This window comes from Rhinolophus sinicus, linkage group LG10 (assembly GCF_036562045.2).
Source record: "Rhinolophus sinicus isolate RSC01 linkage group LG10, ASM3656204v1, whole genome shotgun sequence".
Lineage (NCBI taxonomy): Eukaryota > Metazoa > Chordata > Mammalia > Chiroptera > Rhinolophidae > Rhinolophus > Rhinolophus sinicus.
Window position 1 is genome coordinate 102,502,451 of NC_133759.1, and position 14,337 is coordinate 102,516,787.

The 14,337-nt window shown below is 44.7% G+C and overlaps 1 protein-coding gene across 1 annotated transcript in view; it reads right to left on the minus strand.

The window, feature by feature from the left end:
- The window catches only part of SLIT3 (slit guidance ligand 3), a 551,973-nt gene that overhangs the window by 146,487 nt on the left and 391,149 nt on the right, over window positions 1-14,337 (minus strand). Inside the window, exon 6 of the mRNA XM_019740962.2 lies at window positions 5,627-5,698. Coding sequence (XP_019596521.2) covers window positions 5,627-5,698 — 72 coding nt within the window. The remainder of the gene's footprint in view (window positions 1-5,626; window positions 5,699-14,337) is intronic.

Sequence of the window (14,337 nt, forward strand, 5' to 3'; positions counted from 1 at the left end):
AGCTCTGGCCTAGAGAGTTTGTGCACCTGCTCACGTAAAGCTTTACTGTCCCTGGCATCGGGCACTATGCAGGCACACAGTGTGTCCTTGCCTGGGTGGGTTACAGCAGGCTCTGCCTGGGCTGGCAGGTAACTTAAATGAGTGGGGACTGGTGTGAAAGTGGTGTCTACATACCCCATCAAAGGAGGGTACGTGCACTTCAGCTACAATGGACGGTTGCAATGCAGAAATGCAGCGTAGGGCCACCAATACTTCTGGTGTGTTAAAAGTCCAAAGCTGGAAATCTAGACTTTTATGAAAAAAACATTGTATGTTTTAAATATTAAATGCTAATTTCAAAATTTTTAGAAAACACTCTACAGTATTAAAAAACGCATCCGTGGGCCCAATGTTATCTGCGGTCTAGTTTGCAACCTCTGGTTTCACGAGAGCTGAAAGTGGGATCCTGGGTTAACGTTTGCCCTCCCCCAATCTCCTAAATAATAAAAAAACACTTAACGATAGGTTCTGGAAGGACAACTGCACTTAGGATCCCAGTCTTACCGGGAGGTTTCTCCTGAACCCCCTAACTCTATGGAGGTGCCCAATGTGGGCAAAGAACGTGGGATCAGGGCTCTGGAGACCCCGCTTCTAGTTTCTTTGAACCGCCAACTTGCTGTTGCCCTGGGCGTCTCCTAGCCAGGGCCGGGACTAGGGTGAGGGAAGCCCAATGTGCAAAATGTTAGGAGGCATGGGCCTTACTCTAGCCCCGGCCCTGCTCTCAGCTTCTCTGCGCCTTATCTTAACAATAAGAAGGCATTCTGCAGACACCTAAGGTCCTTCCAGGGCCAGCCCGTAATAATGTCACTGAATTTCCAATATTGGCAAGTGCCATAAATGGGAGTGAGACCGTCAAAACAGCACACACCGGTTCTCTGCAGGCCTGTAGACGTGCAGACAGTTTCGTGGTACCAGTGCTCTACCAAGGGCAGACCACTCACTGGAAGAAGAGAGCGTGCTCAGGATGTGTTCCCGACATCTCTGGTCTGGCATTTTGGCAGCCTATCTACTTGAACTTCTGATTTGCTACATGGAGTCAGGAGACAATGCCTGAAAACCTGTTTTCTTCTCCTGTTAGACTACTGCAAAAAATGTAATTAAATCTTGTTAACTAAGTTTTCTCATTTTTTGTTTCATTTGTCCATACTCTTAACATTTCTTTTTTTTCGTTAAATATTTTTCTTACCCAGGGTGGCATGTTGGGCAGGGGGGAGCCTGGCATAATTGGTGAAATACCTGGCTGTCCTCAACTTTGCCAACAGGGACTAGAAAGCCATGGCTTAGAGCACCCCCACAAATGATGCCTGACCACACGGGCTGGAAATGCAGTCTTGGCATATTCGACTGCAGTATAAATAAGCACACCTTCCTTGGAGAAAACCTACTATGTGAACAGCCAAACATGTAGAACAGGTGGAAACAAAAGGACAATGATTTGGGTAACAGAAGGGTGTCTGACTCACAGAAAACAGGGCCCCTAATTAATAAGCTTAAGTGCCATACAGAAAGTCGGGGCTGTATTTTGGGGAGATCTGGAGAATGGAACCCCCAAACCGTTGACTGCCAAAGTTAGTTGGCAACATTCAAAAGTGAGAAATCTTTTCTGGGACTGGAACGTTAAGTTATTGAAAAAGCAGGATTATTTTCTTCCCCTTGTGAGTCTGATTTCCCCTGAACTCTGTGGAGACCCCTAAACTGGGTGAAGGGAAAGACATGTCACAGGCTTGTGGGAAGCGCTGACCTTCTCCTCAGCGGGGTTTTGAGTCCCTGGTAGCCTGCCTAGCTGTGCGTCAGGGGCCAGAGCACAGCACACGGTGCCGTACGCTGGAGGCGTCAGGGGAGCCAAGGCCATGGGCACCTTGGCAGCAGCGATAAGAAAGGCAGCCTGGCAGGATGGTTACTCACACAGCTCTACTGCTGACTAGTTAAGCCGTGCCTCAGCTCCTCTGACATGCGTTATTCCTCTGTACACGGAGGGCGACAATGGTAGCACTTTCATGGCAGGATTGGTAAGGTTGCAAAGAGATAAGATATGGCAAAGCACTGGTTATGGTGTTGGGGACGGGTAACTGCCCGAATGCTAGCGATTGTCACCGGCGTTGGGATTCCTCTCCTGTGGTGGCACGGGAGCCTTGAGAAGACTCACTTATGCTGGGCTTGTCTTAATCTCTTTTCTGGCTACCTGCAAAGGGGAGGTGGTGGCTCCGGGCCTTTGTCCACCATACTCTGTGCCGCACATTCCCCCTTAGGCATGAGCCAAAAACGAGGTCAAGGTGGATAGACTGCACAGTCTTTTCCAACCTGGCACTGCTTCCTCTCTCCTTATTGCCAGTAGTTCCTGCTGTCTCGCCTCCCGAGTTCTCATTTGATGCAACCGGTGAAACCAACCTCAGCCTCGATGGAAAGAAGTTTTACGGCATTTCCATCACAGGGTGATCCTGTGTTAAATATTTCCACTAGTACAGCTGACCCCTGACCAACATGGGTTTGAACTGCGCAGGTCCACTCACACATGGATTTTTTACACTAAACAGCTATACTGTTTTCAATCCGAGGTTGGGAGTCTGCAGATGCGAAGGGCTGACTGTACAGTGCGACAATTAAGTTTGCGCACTTTCCACTGTGCATTTGCTCTACACCATTTTATATAGGGGACTTGAGTATCCATGGATTGTGGTATTTGTGAGGGGTCCTGGAACCAACCCCCTGCGGATACAAAGCGACAACTAAAGTTTTAGGGGAGTCAAAAGTTATATGTGGATTTTCAGCAGTGTGGGGGTTGGCACCCCAACCCTCCTTGTTATTCAAGGGTCAAATGTAGTTGACGTCCACATACTTTCCTTAAGTTAATTCATTCTGAGGGAGCTTTTTATGAGGTAATGAGTCCTTGTTTTGTACTTCATGCTGCATAATGTCACAGAGGAAACACCCCTGAAATATTATATTTTGTCTTCTTAATTTGCAGACTTTTAAAGCTTTAGATACTTAAAGATGACCTTTCCAGGGATAGGGTGTTTGCCACTTCTTTCTCTTTCTCTGAATCTCTCTGAAGAATTTATTAAGTTCATGTGTGATACCCTCACTTAGTTCCTATTTATTATTTCATGTGAAGATTCTTTATGGTGCCTAAGTTGTGATTACAGGGAAGTATTATAAACTGTCAATATGTAGATGAGAGTTGGAAGGTCTGGGGCTGGGGAGGGGAGGTACTTTAAATGGAGATGTCAGCATTAGCCAATTTCAGATGGCTCACCATTAAGATGGATGGTTCCAGAGCTGTGTGCCTCTGCTGGAAATTAAAAACCCATGGAATAACTGATTATGATTAATTTTAAGTACTTAGCCATGTGAAGCCAAATGAGAGTGTCTTTAAAACAAAGCTATTGATCTGGCTTTGTTTGGAATTGAGAAGATAAAGTAATCAGATTTTGTGGGCTTTTTTCCCCCCCTCTTATTCCCATTATAGGTTTTCAAGCTTTAAGTTTGAGAGACCTGGTATACCTGGATACCAACATTTAATTATTTATTTTAATAGCAAACATCTGAGCAGAGAGGAACAGTCCAATTCTTTCCTGGACAGGAGTTTGATGGGGAGAAAGTGAGGGAAGTGGAAGGGAGAACATTTGGAGAGCCCTTCCTATGACGTATATAAGGCGCCTCTTCTGAACGTTAAGGAAACAGACTCAGAGAGGTTGTGTAGCTTGCCCAAAGTCCCATCGCGTCTGGGATTCCACACCCAGGTGTGTCTGACTGTAAAGCCCTTCCCTCTCCCCCAGACAGCCTTCCTGGTGAGGCGAGACACCACACTCCTGGGAGAGAATGAACATGCGGCTCTCAGGTCGCCCAGCTGTTTCGTGGCAGCTGGTGACTTTCATTTCCTGGTCTCTTCCCAAGGAATTTGCTCATCCTTTTCAAGAATAGGGGGATATGCTCCTAGCAGCCCTTTCCACAAAGGCTTCACTGCAGGCAGGGGAAATTGTGCCTACTCTTCTTAGTTCCAGCCTCTTGATAAGAGAAGTCCTAAGTTACTAAATTTGGGCTGCCATCCTCGCCCTAGCAGACATGCATTTGTTGCCTGTTCTGGGGTCAGAGTTTGGGTGAGGAGAAACCATCCATCTTACGAATGACAACCTAACCTCCCAGGCTGTGTGTCCTGTCTTTTCTGTACGGGGAAGTCTCAGCTTTCACCAGATTTCCAGCAGCTTGCAGCATCAGCATCCCCTTTCATTTCCCGTGATTCCTCTTGGAATCACCTTCCTCTCACCCAACGTGGAGAGGAGCTCTCCAGACGAGTGCTTCTGTCTGCGGGGCCAGGTGAAAAGGAAGGTGAAAGGCAGCCCTTTCACTCCTTCCTTTCTGTGCCAAGGGACATTTTAATATATTCATTCATTTATTTGTTCAACATGTATTTGTTCTTCTGGAAGTCAGAGATATGTAACCTGGTGACTATGTACATTTTTTATCCTGGAGGGATGCTCAACAAACCCCACCTTTACCATTCACTGGCTGGAACTGTACCATCAGAATTATTTTTAGAACCAAGCAATTTAGAACTTGGAAAGGAGAAGTTACTCCCACAGGACAGTAACCAACCCCTTCATTTGCCAGATGAGAGCACTGAGGCTCCAAGGGTGGAGGGGACTTGTCCAAGGTCACACAGCTAATTAGGGGCTGAGTCGGACCGAACCACGTATGTCCTGACAGAAGTTCTGCTAGGTTTCACTGCCTGCCTCTCCAGCGTCCCCCAAATCAGGGACAGTAGAAGTGTAGCATGAGGTGAGAACAATCAAAATGTTTTCTTACACAATTCAACTTTTGTTTGACCCCAGGATGATTCCCGGCTGACTTTGCCCCTTGACATCATGTTTCCTTAGCTAGACCCATTTGAAAACCCGGAACACAGAAAGGCAGCTACGGTTTCCTAGATAAGGGAGATAGAGTGGGATTCAGGGGAGGGTCACTTCCTCGCATCCTTCCCCACCCCCACCACTTTAAGGTTACTGTTTAAAGTTTGGGTTTAAACCTGAGGTGAGATCCTAGGAGCAACGGCAACAACTGTACTTTATCTGCCTGTCTGACATTCCCCTCCAGTTCTGTGCCAAGTTCCCTTTCTGATTCTAGGGGATTCAAGTGGACCCCCTCATGCTCCGCAGACCTGTAACCTGGTCTCCCCAGACCTGTAACCTGTCTCCTGCACACTCACACTCAACAGACGCCCCCTGAATATGCTGGCAGGTGCTGGGGGCTACTCCAGCTCATCTGTTTCCCCCAGCAACAAACGCAGTGGGAGCATCGGGGGAGAAAGGGCTCAGCTGAGACTTAATTAGCAGGAGCCCGTTTGTGGGAGGTGAGAAATCACACTTTGCTGCCTGCAGACACTTTGGCCAAGGTGAGCCGGAGGGATCTCCCACTTCCCAATTTTAATAGCACTGCAGCAGCAGACCCAGAAATGCACCCGCACGGAACCCCCTGCACACACACACTCCCCCTCTCTCTGCTCCTACACGCGCACGCACGCACACTCACACACACACACACACACACACACACACATGCACACAAGGCAGCGATCGCAAAATCAACTCACAGGATCTCCAAGTCGCGCAGCGCTCGGAAGGCTCCATCTTCAATGCAGCTGATGTGGTTGTTGTCCAGTTGCCTGTGGAAAAGCAAGGGGAGAGCATGAAGGCTGAGTGGGGGCAGTGCTGAGGAGCGGCTCCTGGGCCGGGCGTCCCTGGCCACCCTAGCGCCGGCCCCTCCACCCCTCGCAGGCTCTGCTCGTCCCCGCCAGGAGCTCGCGCAGAGCTAGCCTGTCTGCCACGCTGCTCCGTCTCTCCTCTCTGACTGTCTGAGAGAACTACACAGACGAGCGCACCAAAGGCTGTCAGGTCTCAGTAAATATTAATTGCGCATTTTTTTTTTTTAAGGCAGAAGGGAGTAATTTCATTACATTAGGGCATCCAATCCATTACGAGCTCTTACCGTCATGTCACTGAAACAATTTCATTAAGCTAAAGGCCTGTAAATCATTGGAGGTCACTGCTCTGCCCTCCGAGACCTCCCAGAATGCTTTTTTTCCCTCGCTCCCTCTCCCTGGCTCCCTTTTACTGGAAGTTGCAGTCTTCTGCTCTGACACAGTGCTAAATCTCAAGGCTTTATCTGCCCAAGAGCGGCAAGGGTGCATGGGGAATATACCAATTCCAAATTAGACTCAACTAATCTAATTTTATAGTCTTTTTATTATTCTAAGCACCAAATGTCTGTGGTGGTTTGATGCCTCTGTGCTTTGTTATGGGGCCCATCTGGTAGGTCATTCTATTGAAGCTTTTTCTGACTAAATACAGATTCCCTCAAACTGCACCAACCATCATCAACATTAATGAAATCCATTGATGGAAACGTTCCTGATGGGGGGGGGGGGGAAGGAATATTGTTATGGCCTTAAAGACGTACCACTTAAATGTAAATTGGGGAGAATTAAATGCACCTATTTCAGGACTGCCTTTTTTTATGTTCCTTTCCATCTCATGAGAATGAAAATAATGTGTTTTAAAAAGATGCATTGATGAATATATAGTCTAGTTGGAGATGAAGGAATTTCAGTCGAGAAATAACAAATAGATACCGTAATTTCTGAATCAAAATATAATATATCTGATGTGTACGTCAGGATATTTTGCCATGACCACACTCCAACTTAAATACCATATATTATATATAACTCATTTATGTCTTAAAAAAAAAAAGATGTATATAAAATCGTTATTATCACCAGACTGTCTATTGTATTTTGTGTGCAGAACACACCACAGTCTTTGGGAGTAGGGGTGGCTGGCCAAAAGAAGTATGGCTGAAAAACTCCCTCACAGGCTCCTGTTTCTTTCCTTTGTTTCAGAAAACACCAGTCCCTCCCAGGTGGAGGGATCTCCTGATGCTGGAATTTTCATTTGTTAAACTTGTGCCTACCTAGCCCAAGACAACTCTCCGCAAAAGATATGTCAAAGCTGCGTTTGGTAACCTTCACGGAGTGTTTCACATTCTGCTGAAGGAAGGCAGAATTAGAATCAAAATACTGTTCTCGCTGAAAAAATATATAGATATAGGATTGTGTAAATACACACGCGTGCAATGCGTGCAATGAGAGTGAGGCAATGCATCACGACAGATACACTCTGTCACGACAATATGGGAATCGAGTCATCTCAATGGATGCTCACGGTGCAAGAGAGCAGACAGTCAGAATTTCACAGTAAACAGGAAGCAGGTATCTCAAGAAGCAGAAGCACTCTTTAGGTTGACGTGCTCGGTATCTGGTATTCCAAGTTCTTGCTGATACCCACTCCCGCGGAGTCTGAGTTCTCTCTACCCCTGATTCTGCTGGAGCCTCTCCTAATATAAGCTTACTGAGTATCCTTTCCATAGACTTCCCGTAAGTGTCGGGCCGCCGATTCCCTGCAAAGGCTCCATTAAGGGAGCCCATGACTGCTGCCCAGCTTCTGGATTTATCATCAGTTTCAGGGCCGATGAATCAACACCCCCTGCCCCGCGCCAAGGCCACCAGACCTTACCAAGCAGAAACGCAGTAGAGCTGGCTCTTGGCTCCAAGAAATTGCTCAATAAACATGCTGAATTCGGCAAAAACGGCACCATCCACTTAAGTAGAAAATCATCTAAATCATCAAATTGGGAAGTCCGGGGTAGTGTGTAGAGATGGCAGTCTGTGGTGTGTCTAGTTTTGTACAGACATTTTAGAGAGGTCCCTGCGATCAGAATATTGTTTATTTGCTGGATTTGTGAAGCATTTTCTATGCCTTTTCTTTTTGAGAACACTAGAAATCAAACAGGATACTCTAGATGTATAGAATTTTACATGGAAAGGATGCAATCTGCAGGAAAGAAGAGAAACTCACAGAAAGAAGAGGAAAAAAATAACACAGTGATGGAAAGAGCTATAAAGGGTGAGGGGAAAGGAGATGTGAAAAAGATTAAAAAGAAAATCTACCACTGAATGTCCCATTGGTGTCCTGCAACCCATGATGACGAGGCTTAGAGAGGCCCTGATCATTTTAAGGCTGAAAGCAGAGATGTCTACTTCATCATCGATTGCATGATGTTTAAATATTTTCAGTGGGTGGCACAAGTCAACACCCAGTTGTCTATTAGTAACGGGGAAAACCAAGCTTTACTATAAACATTTCTGTGGGTGTGTTTTTTATAGACCATTTTAGAACATACAAAGTGTATCAAAATTTAAAATATTTATGCTTAAGTGTGCTTTTCCAGAAGACATTTATTTGTCATAACCAAGATTGTCTCCTTTCATTCGAACCACAGGTCAACAGTACACCAACCCCGGTTGTTAGAGTCATTCCCAAGATGCACCGTGCGCGTTACCCGAGTCTATAGGCGGACGATGCCTACGAGAGTCCCGTCAGACAAATGAAAACCTAAGTCACTTCACTGCCCAGCTAGTACATGATCATGGCAATGGAGCATCAGCGTGTTCGTAAAGAGCTCCTTAATTATCTGCAATCAATCCTGTTATTTCATGCAAATAAGCTAGGTCCCTAAAACAAAGTAAATACACACTTGGATCACACAAGGTTGCTTTTTCTTTCAAAAGTACATCGCAGACACACAAAAATTGGTCCTGACGCTCAAGAGAGGGGAGGTGAAATGAACACAAGGCCAGCATTTCTGTGAGAGTTTGGTAAACACACAGAACCTTCTGGAGCTAAGGCCAAAGAACGTGACTTAGTAGTTTGCTTCTGGGGGTTGATGGAGGCTGCTGAGGTGTTTTGAGCTCTCAGGTCAAAGGTCTGGATCATGCCTTTGCAAGGCCTCCTTCAAAGATCCTCTCCAAAACAAATCAAGAAAGCCCACCGGCCAGTCCAAACGAAACACAGGTACCCGGGAGGCCTGTGCAAAGCAACTCTGGAAAAGGAGCACAGAGAACTCAGCAACATTAGGAAGACTTTTAGGGCTCTTTCCGTTTTCCTTGGTGACAAGAAATGCATTTTGTTCTATTACGGACTCCGTTCTTTCCACCACACGAAGTAACCCCCTCCGGTGCCTAGCACAGAGCCGGGGAGTCACAGTTGGTCTCAGATGGCTGCGAATGACTCCTTCCATTGAAAGTGTGGCAGGGCTGGGCTCAAACTATATGGAAGAAAACCCGACGCCATAAGCCATGCAGGACTGGCTGTGGCCCTAGGACCCTGTTATCCCTAGTGCACAATGACTGAGCACTCCCTCTACGACCACACGGGAGCTGTCTTTCTGCCACACACACCTCTGCTGGGGACCATCTGAGGAGGACACTTGGAATAAAGTAAGATTTCTATGGGCTCGGGTACAGGTGAGGAGCAGGGAGGCAGAGGATGGATGGAAGGCTGGCTATTTTTTGGAGGCAACTTTTTTTGTCCTCTGCTTTCTACAGAATACTCAATTTGATTTACACGCTCCTGCCTGTGAATAAGCTGAGAAGCCCCAAAACGTTCTTGATATTAAATTAACTGGTCTAATTTCCCTGGGCAGCTCGGATTTCGGCAAACAATGTGAGTGCTAAAATGATCCCAGAGTCCATTTAGACAGGAATCCTCAGACAAGAACTAAATGCAGACTCCCTGAGAGGTGCTTCCTGGCTACTGTATTTTATACTCTGAGAATATAAACAAGTCAGAAAGGAAAGCCAGCATGAGTGAGGGCTCAAAATAAGCTCCACAAACAGCAGGCAAGGAGGCAGCACTTTCGAAAGAATTCCCTTCCTGTAAGCGGAATGTTATCACAATTCATCTCTTTCAATCACAACGTCAAATTTCATAATTGAAGCAGGATAGACCTATTTGTGTGGTTCAAAAATTTCAAAGAAGCGTATCTAAATCCTTCTAAAAGGGTTTTTAAAAACCTGATCGTGATATTAAGAGCAATCTACCCATCTCCCAAGCACCACCTCAACAACAAAAGAAGAAAGACAATTCCATGATTTCAATGGTGTCGTTGACTCCCCATGAGAAATACCTTGACAACAGAAATCTCCAAAAACAGGCTTTGGATATCTGGAAGGAAAGTAGAATTCTCAACTGGTTATCTAGATGCAAGGTCTACATACCGGGGCACACCCACCAGATGTTCACTTCTCATCCAGATGTGCTGGGCGTCCCAGGCCTCTCTGCCCTTGGGACTTAAACTTAGCCTCAGGGTGCTGTCGCTCTGGGCCCCCAATCCTGCGGCAGCTTTCCTCTCTAGGACCTCAGCACTCACCGCAGTCCTCCTCATGCTAAATGGGAGAAGTAGCTAAGGTTCAGTACCCTTTCGAGTTTGAAACAGTTTGCTAATTTCTGAGCAAAAAACTACATGACATGTGTTTAACAAGCGGAAGCACTTCTGCATGAAATTTCCAAGGGAAGCCTTACCAGAAATTCAAAGCAAGTCCACGGTCTCCGAATCCAACAGTAAATTAACCCATAAGAGCCACTGAGTCTTATTAGACATTCATGCTGTATTAGGTACCCAGCATATAAAATAAAGCATAAGGCGGCCTTTGAAACTATTTGGAAGAATGTTACCACCTATGGTTTTTACATCTCAACGATCTTAAGGGGTACAAGAGAATTCTAAAAACTAAACTAATTTGGATTTGCTTTTGATGAAATAGGTATGTTCACACACACACACACACACACACATATATTTCGAGTGTACTTCTTTTTCTACACTGAGGAGAAATAAAATGCTGTAACTGTTAAAAAAAAATACCTGGGGGAAGTCCTGCTTTCTTAAAATAAACCAGAAGACAAAACATGAGGTAGCCTTGACATGCTATTTCTTTTCTCTCCATTATCCATTTGTCCTTTAAGCAGAAAACAAGAAATCTAGTAGCAGTTCTGAAGGTTGTTTTTTATGACAGTTTAATGTTCTAAAAAAGTCATTATTGAAGAACAAATTATAGAAGCATTTGTCTGCTGCTGGCTGGGGTCTTCAAAAGAAAGAAAAACACAAAGCTCAAGGTTATTTCAACTGAAAAAAATTATGTTCAAAAGAAATGCATACACTTCATATAATTGAGTATTGGTCACACTTTGTAGGCAAATCAAACACGATCTAAGCTGTAGTCTGCTAATGAATTGTCACTACTTGTCATCATTAAGGAGCTACTGTAATTCCACATTAAAATGACATCTCAAATGAGCAAAAAGAGGTGAATCTATTACTTTGCACATTTTGTACACTTGTCCACCAGACCCAAGAATACATGCATATAGATGTTTACTGATCCATGAATTATTTATGTATCTACAAAGATTCCTGTCTACAGAACTGACAACTTTATGCCTATTTTTCTTACATAATAATTACACGTAATCTCTCCCTATCGAATGCACGTAAATGCAAAAGCATATTATAAAATAAGTAAAGTGATTGTTGACGGCCAAAATGTAATGTACCTGTATCGTTATAGTCACAGATTTATTTGGATAATCAAGTGATTGTTCGCATTCTAAAGGCTTCAAGCAGCCAAACCTTCTTTGTAAAGGACAGAGTCCCAGGTTAACTAAGCTCTCAGATCAGCATATCCTGCCTAGAATTTAGTTAAAAATAGAAGCGTGACTCTATTTTAACAAGCATTGTTACTATGCATGCTGTGCCCAATGGCTAGCATAATGCCTCTTATTTAGTATATATCTTATTATTGTTCAACACTTGCAACTCCTCAGCAGGAGAGTAACTGCATCCACTCCAGTGGAAGCGCCTGAAAGTGAGCTCTGCTGTAATGCCAACACAGATGATGGATTAGTACCAAAGAGGCACGCTGGAGCTTGGGGAAGAAAAGGCTGGTTTTACACACCGCTGGGAAACAGCAATAACTCCACTGCTGTGTTTACATAGTTTCCGGTTTGTTGGGGACTTGGCAAATGAATTTGTGCTGAAAAATGCAGGGGGAGAATCCTTGCAAACCAATTTAGCATGAAGGAGAGTTGTTGGAAAGAAGCTGAGCTCTCATTTAATTTAGACAAGTTTCAGTATGAAACAAATTTCTGGCATTTCTAGATAAATTACACAACAACAACAAAACCAACCAAACAAGAAGCGAATCAAACGGAAACACCCCACATTCATGATGAGAGAGTTTCATTTGTTTCCCAGCAACTTTTAGACCCAGGGACCAAACTCGAGCTTCCAGTCAGGTCGGCTCTAAAAGGCTCCTCACTCATCTACTGTAAAATGGGCTGTCCCTTTGCAGACAAACACACCTACAACCAGGCTGGTGGGAGCCCTGAAAGTAGCTGAAATGTTCTAATGTGCATTCTCAACCTTCCACAATGGGAATTAACATTTCTTTGTAAGAAATATCTGTTTTACTCGGAGGCCTTGCTGATGTCATGAATACTCAGAGGCCAAACAAATAAAAGGCTGTCTCCATAGCAATTGGGGCAGGTCTGTGGTTTCCCTAGTTACACTCTTGAGCGATAACCATCTGGGGTTCCTCCCTGGCAGAGGGAAGGAGTGAGAAGAGACACCGGAAAGATGAAATGTAAAAATGTGCTTGTGTTAATGGGCCTGAAAGTTATCTCCCACATGTTTTTACTCCTTCTTCTTCTTCTTCTTCTTCTTTTTTTTTTTTTTTAAATCAACAAGCACAAACTGTAGTCCCTTTTAAATTTTTTTCACCCTCATGGGTGTTTCAGTAATTTTCCCTTTGGACTCTAGAGGTAAATTATCCCAGCCGTGGAATATGACCGACAAACAGTAGCCAGAGCAGAGAATTTCTTCCTAGACTGAAACAGCTGCAGGCACAGGAGCCCAGGCGGTACGCTGATTTTTACTCAAATACAAGGACCCTCAGCAGCTCTACTCTGGGGTGAAGTCCCGTTGCCCCCCCTACCCCCTACCCACAGTGCTTGGAAGCTTCATGGGAGGGCAGGGATGGCCTCCTAAGACTTTGAAAGATCTTTGTTTCCCTTTAAAAGAATCTCACGGATCTTGCATGTAGAAATTGAAAACTTTCTTGAGTTTCCAACCCATGCTAACCTTTTGGAGGCTCTCAACATTTGCTGTCCGTTTTATAAAATGGAAGACTCGGGCTCCTGTAAATGTCTAGCGTTGTGAACAATGTGGTGCACATCTGGCCCAGGGATCCTGGATGGCAGAGCATTGACTCAGAGACCATTCTTAAGTCTTAAGGTTTCGGCTTGCTCGGGACCTGTCACTCCTTCCTTCTTCCCTGTTTCTCCCTTTTGGAATGGGAATGTCTGTCCTGGGCCTGACCCACCATTGTATTTTAGAAGCAGGAAGCACATAATACGTTTGATTTCACAGGTTCACAGTTAACAGAGCAATCTTCCTCAGAATGAATCTACCTCGAGTCTCACCCATATGTAATTTAGATGATATTTAGATGAGACATCGGATTTTGGACTTTTAAGTTGATGCTGGGCTGAGTTTGGACCTATTGGGATAGAATGAATGTGTTTCGCATTTGAGAAGAACATGAATTTGGTGGGGGAGAAGGGCAGACTACCGTAGACTGAATGTTTCTATCCCCCCAAAATTTATAGGTTGAAACCTGTTCCCCAAGGTGATTGTATTAGGAGGTGGTATGTTTGAGAGGTAATTAGGTCATGAAGGCAGAGCTCTCACAAACGGGATTAGAGGCCTGTAAAAGCTCTCTTGCCCTTTCACAATGTGACGTTACAGAGGAAAGATAGTCTTCTAGGAAGCAAACCCTCGGCAGACACAGAAAGTGCCAGCATCTTGACATTCGGCTTCCCAGCCTCCAGAACTGTGAGAAATAAATTTCTGCTGTTTGTAAGCTACACAGTTTGTGGTATTTTTTGATGGAGCAGCCTGAACGGACTAACACACCCCGCCTGCCCCCAAGTCTCAGTTTCTTCATCTATAAAATGGAGATAGTAACATTTAGCCCAAAAGGAAGTTTTGCGTATGAAAGTAATGAAATGTATGTAGCCTGCAAATATATTTGTGGCATTGCTCAATTTGCTTTGAAACAAATAATATTAAATATAGGAATTCATCTGACATAATCTCCAAAGTCTCTTTCAGCTCTGAAGCTATGTGGCCTGAGGTCAATTTCTTATGAGATTCTCAAGAAAAAGTTCCTGTTCATCTTACTCAGATCTTTCTGTGATTTGAGCCCATCCCTTTATCCCTTCTTCTTCTGTCCCAGACCAAAGAATCTATTATTTGAGATATTCAATATAGTCTTTCTGAACTGAGGGCAGCAGTTCAGACTCACAGGCTTTTTTGTACTTCTCTAGCTGATATGAGATTGAAATA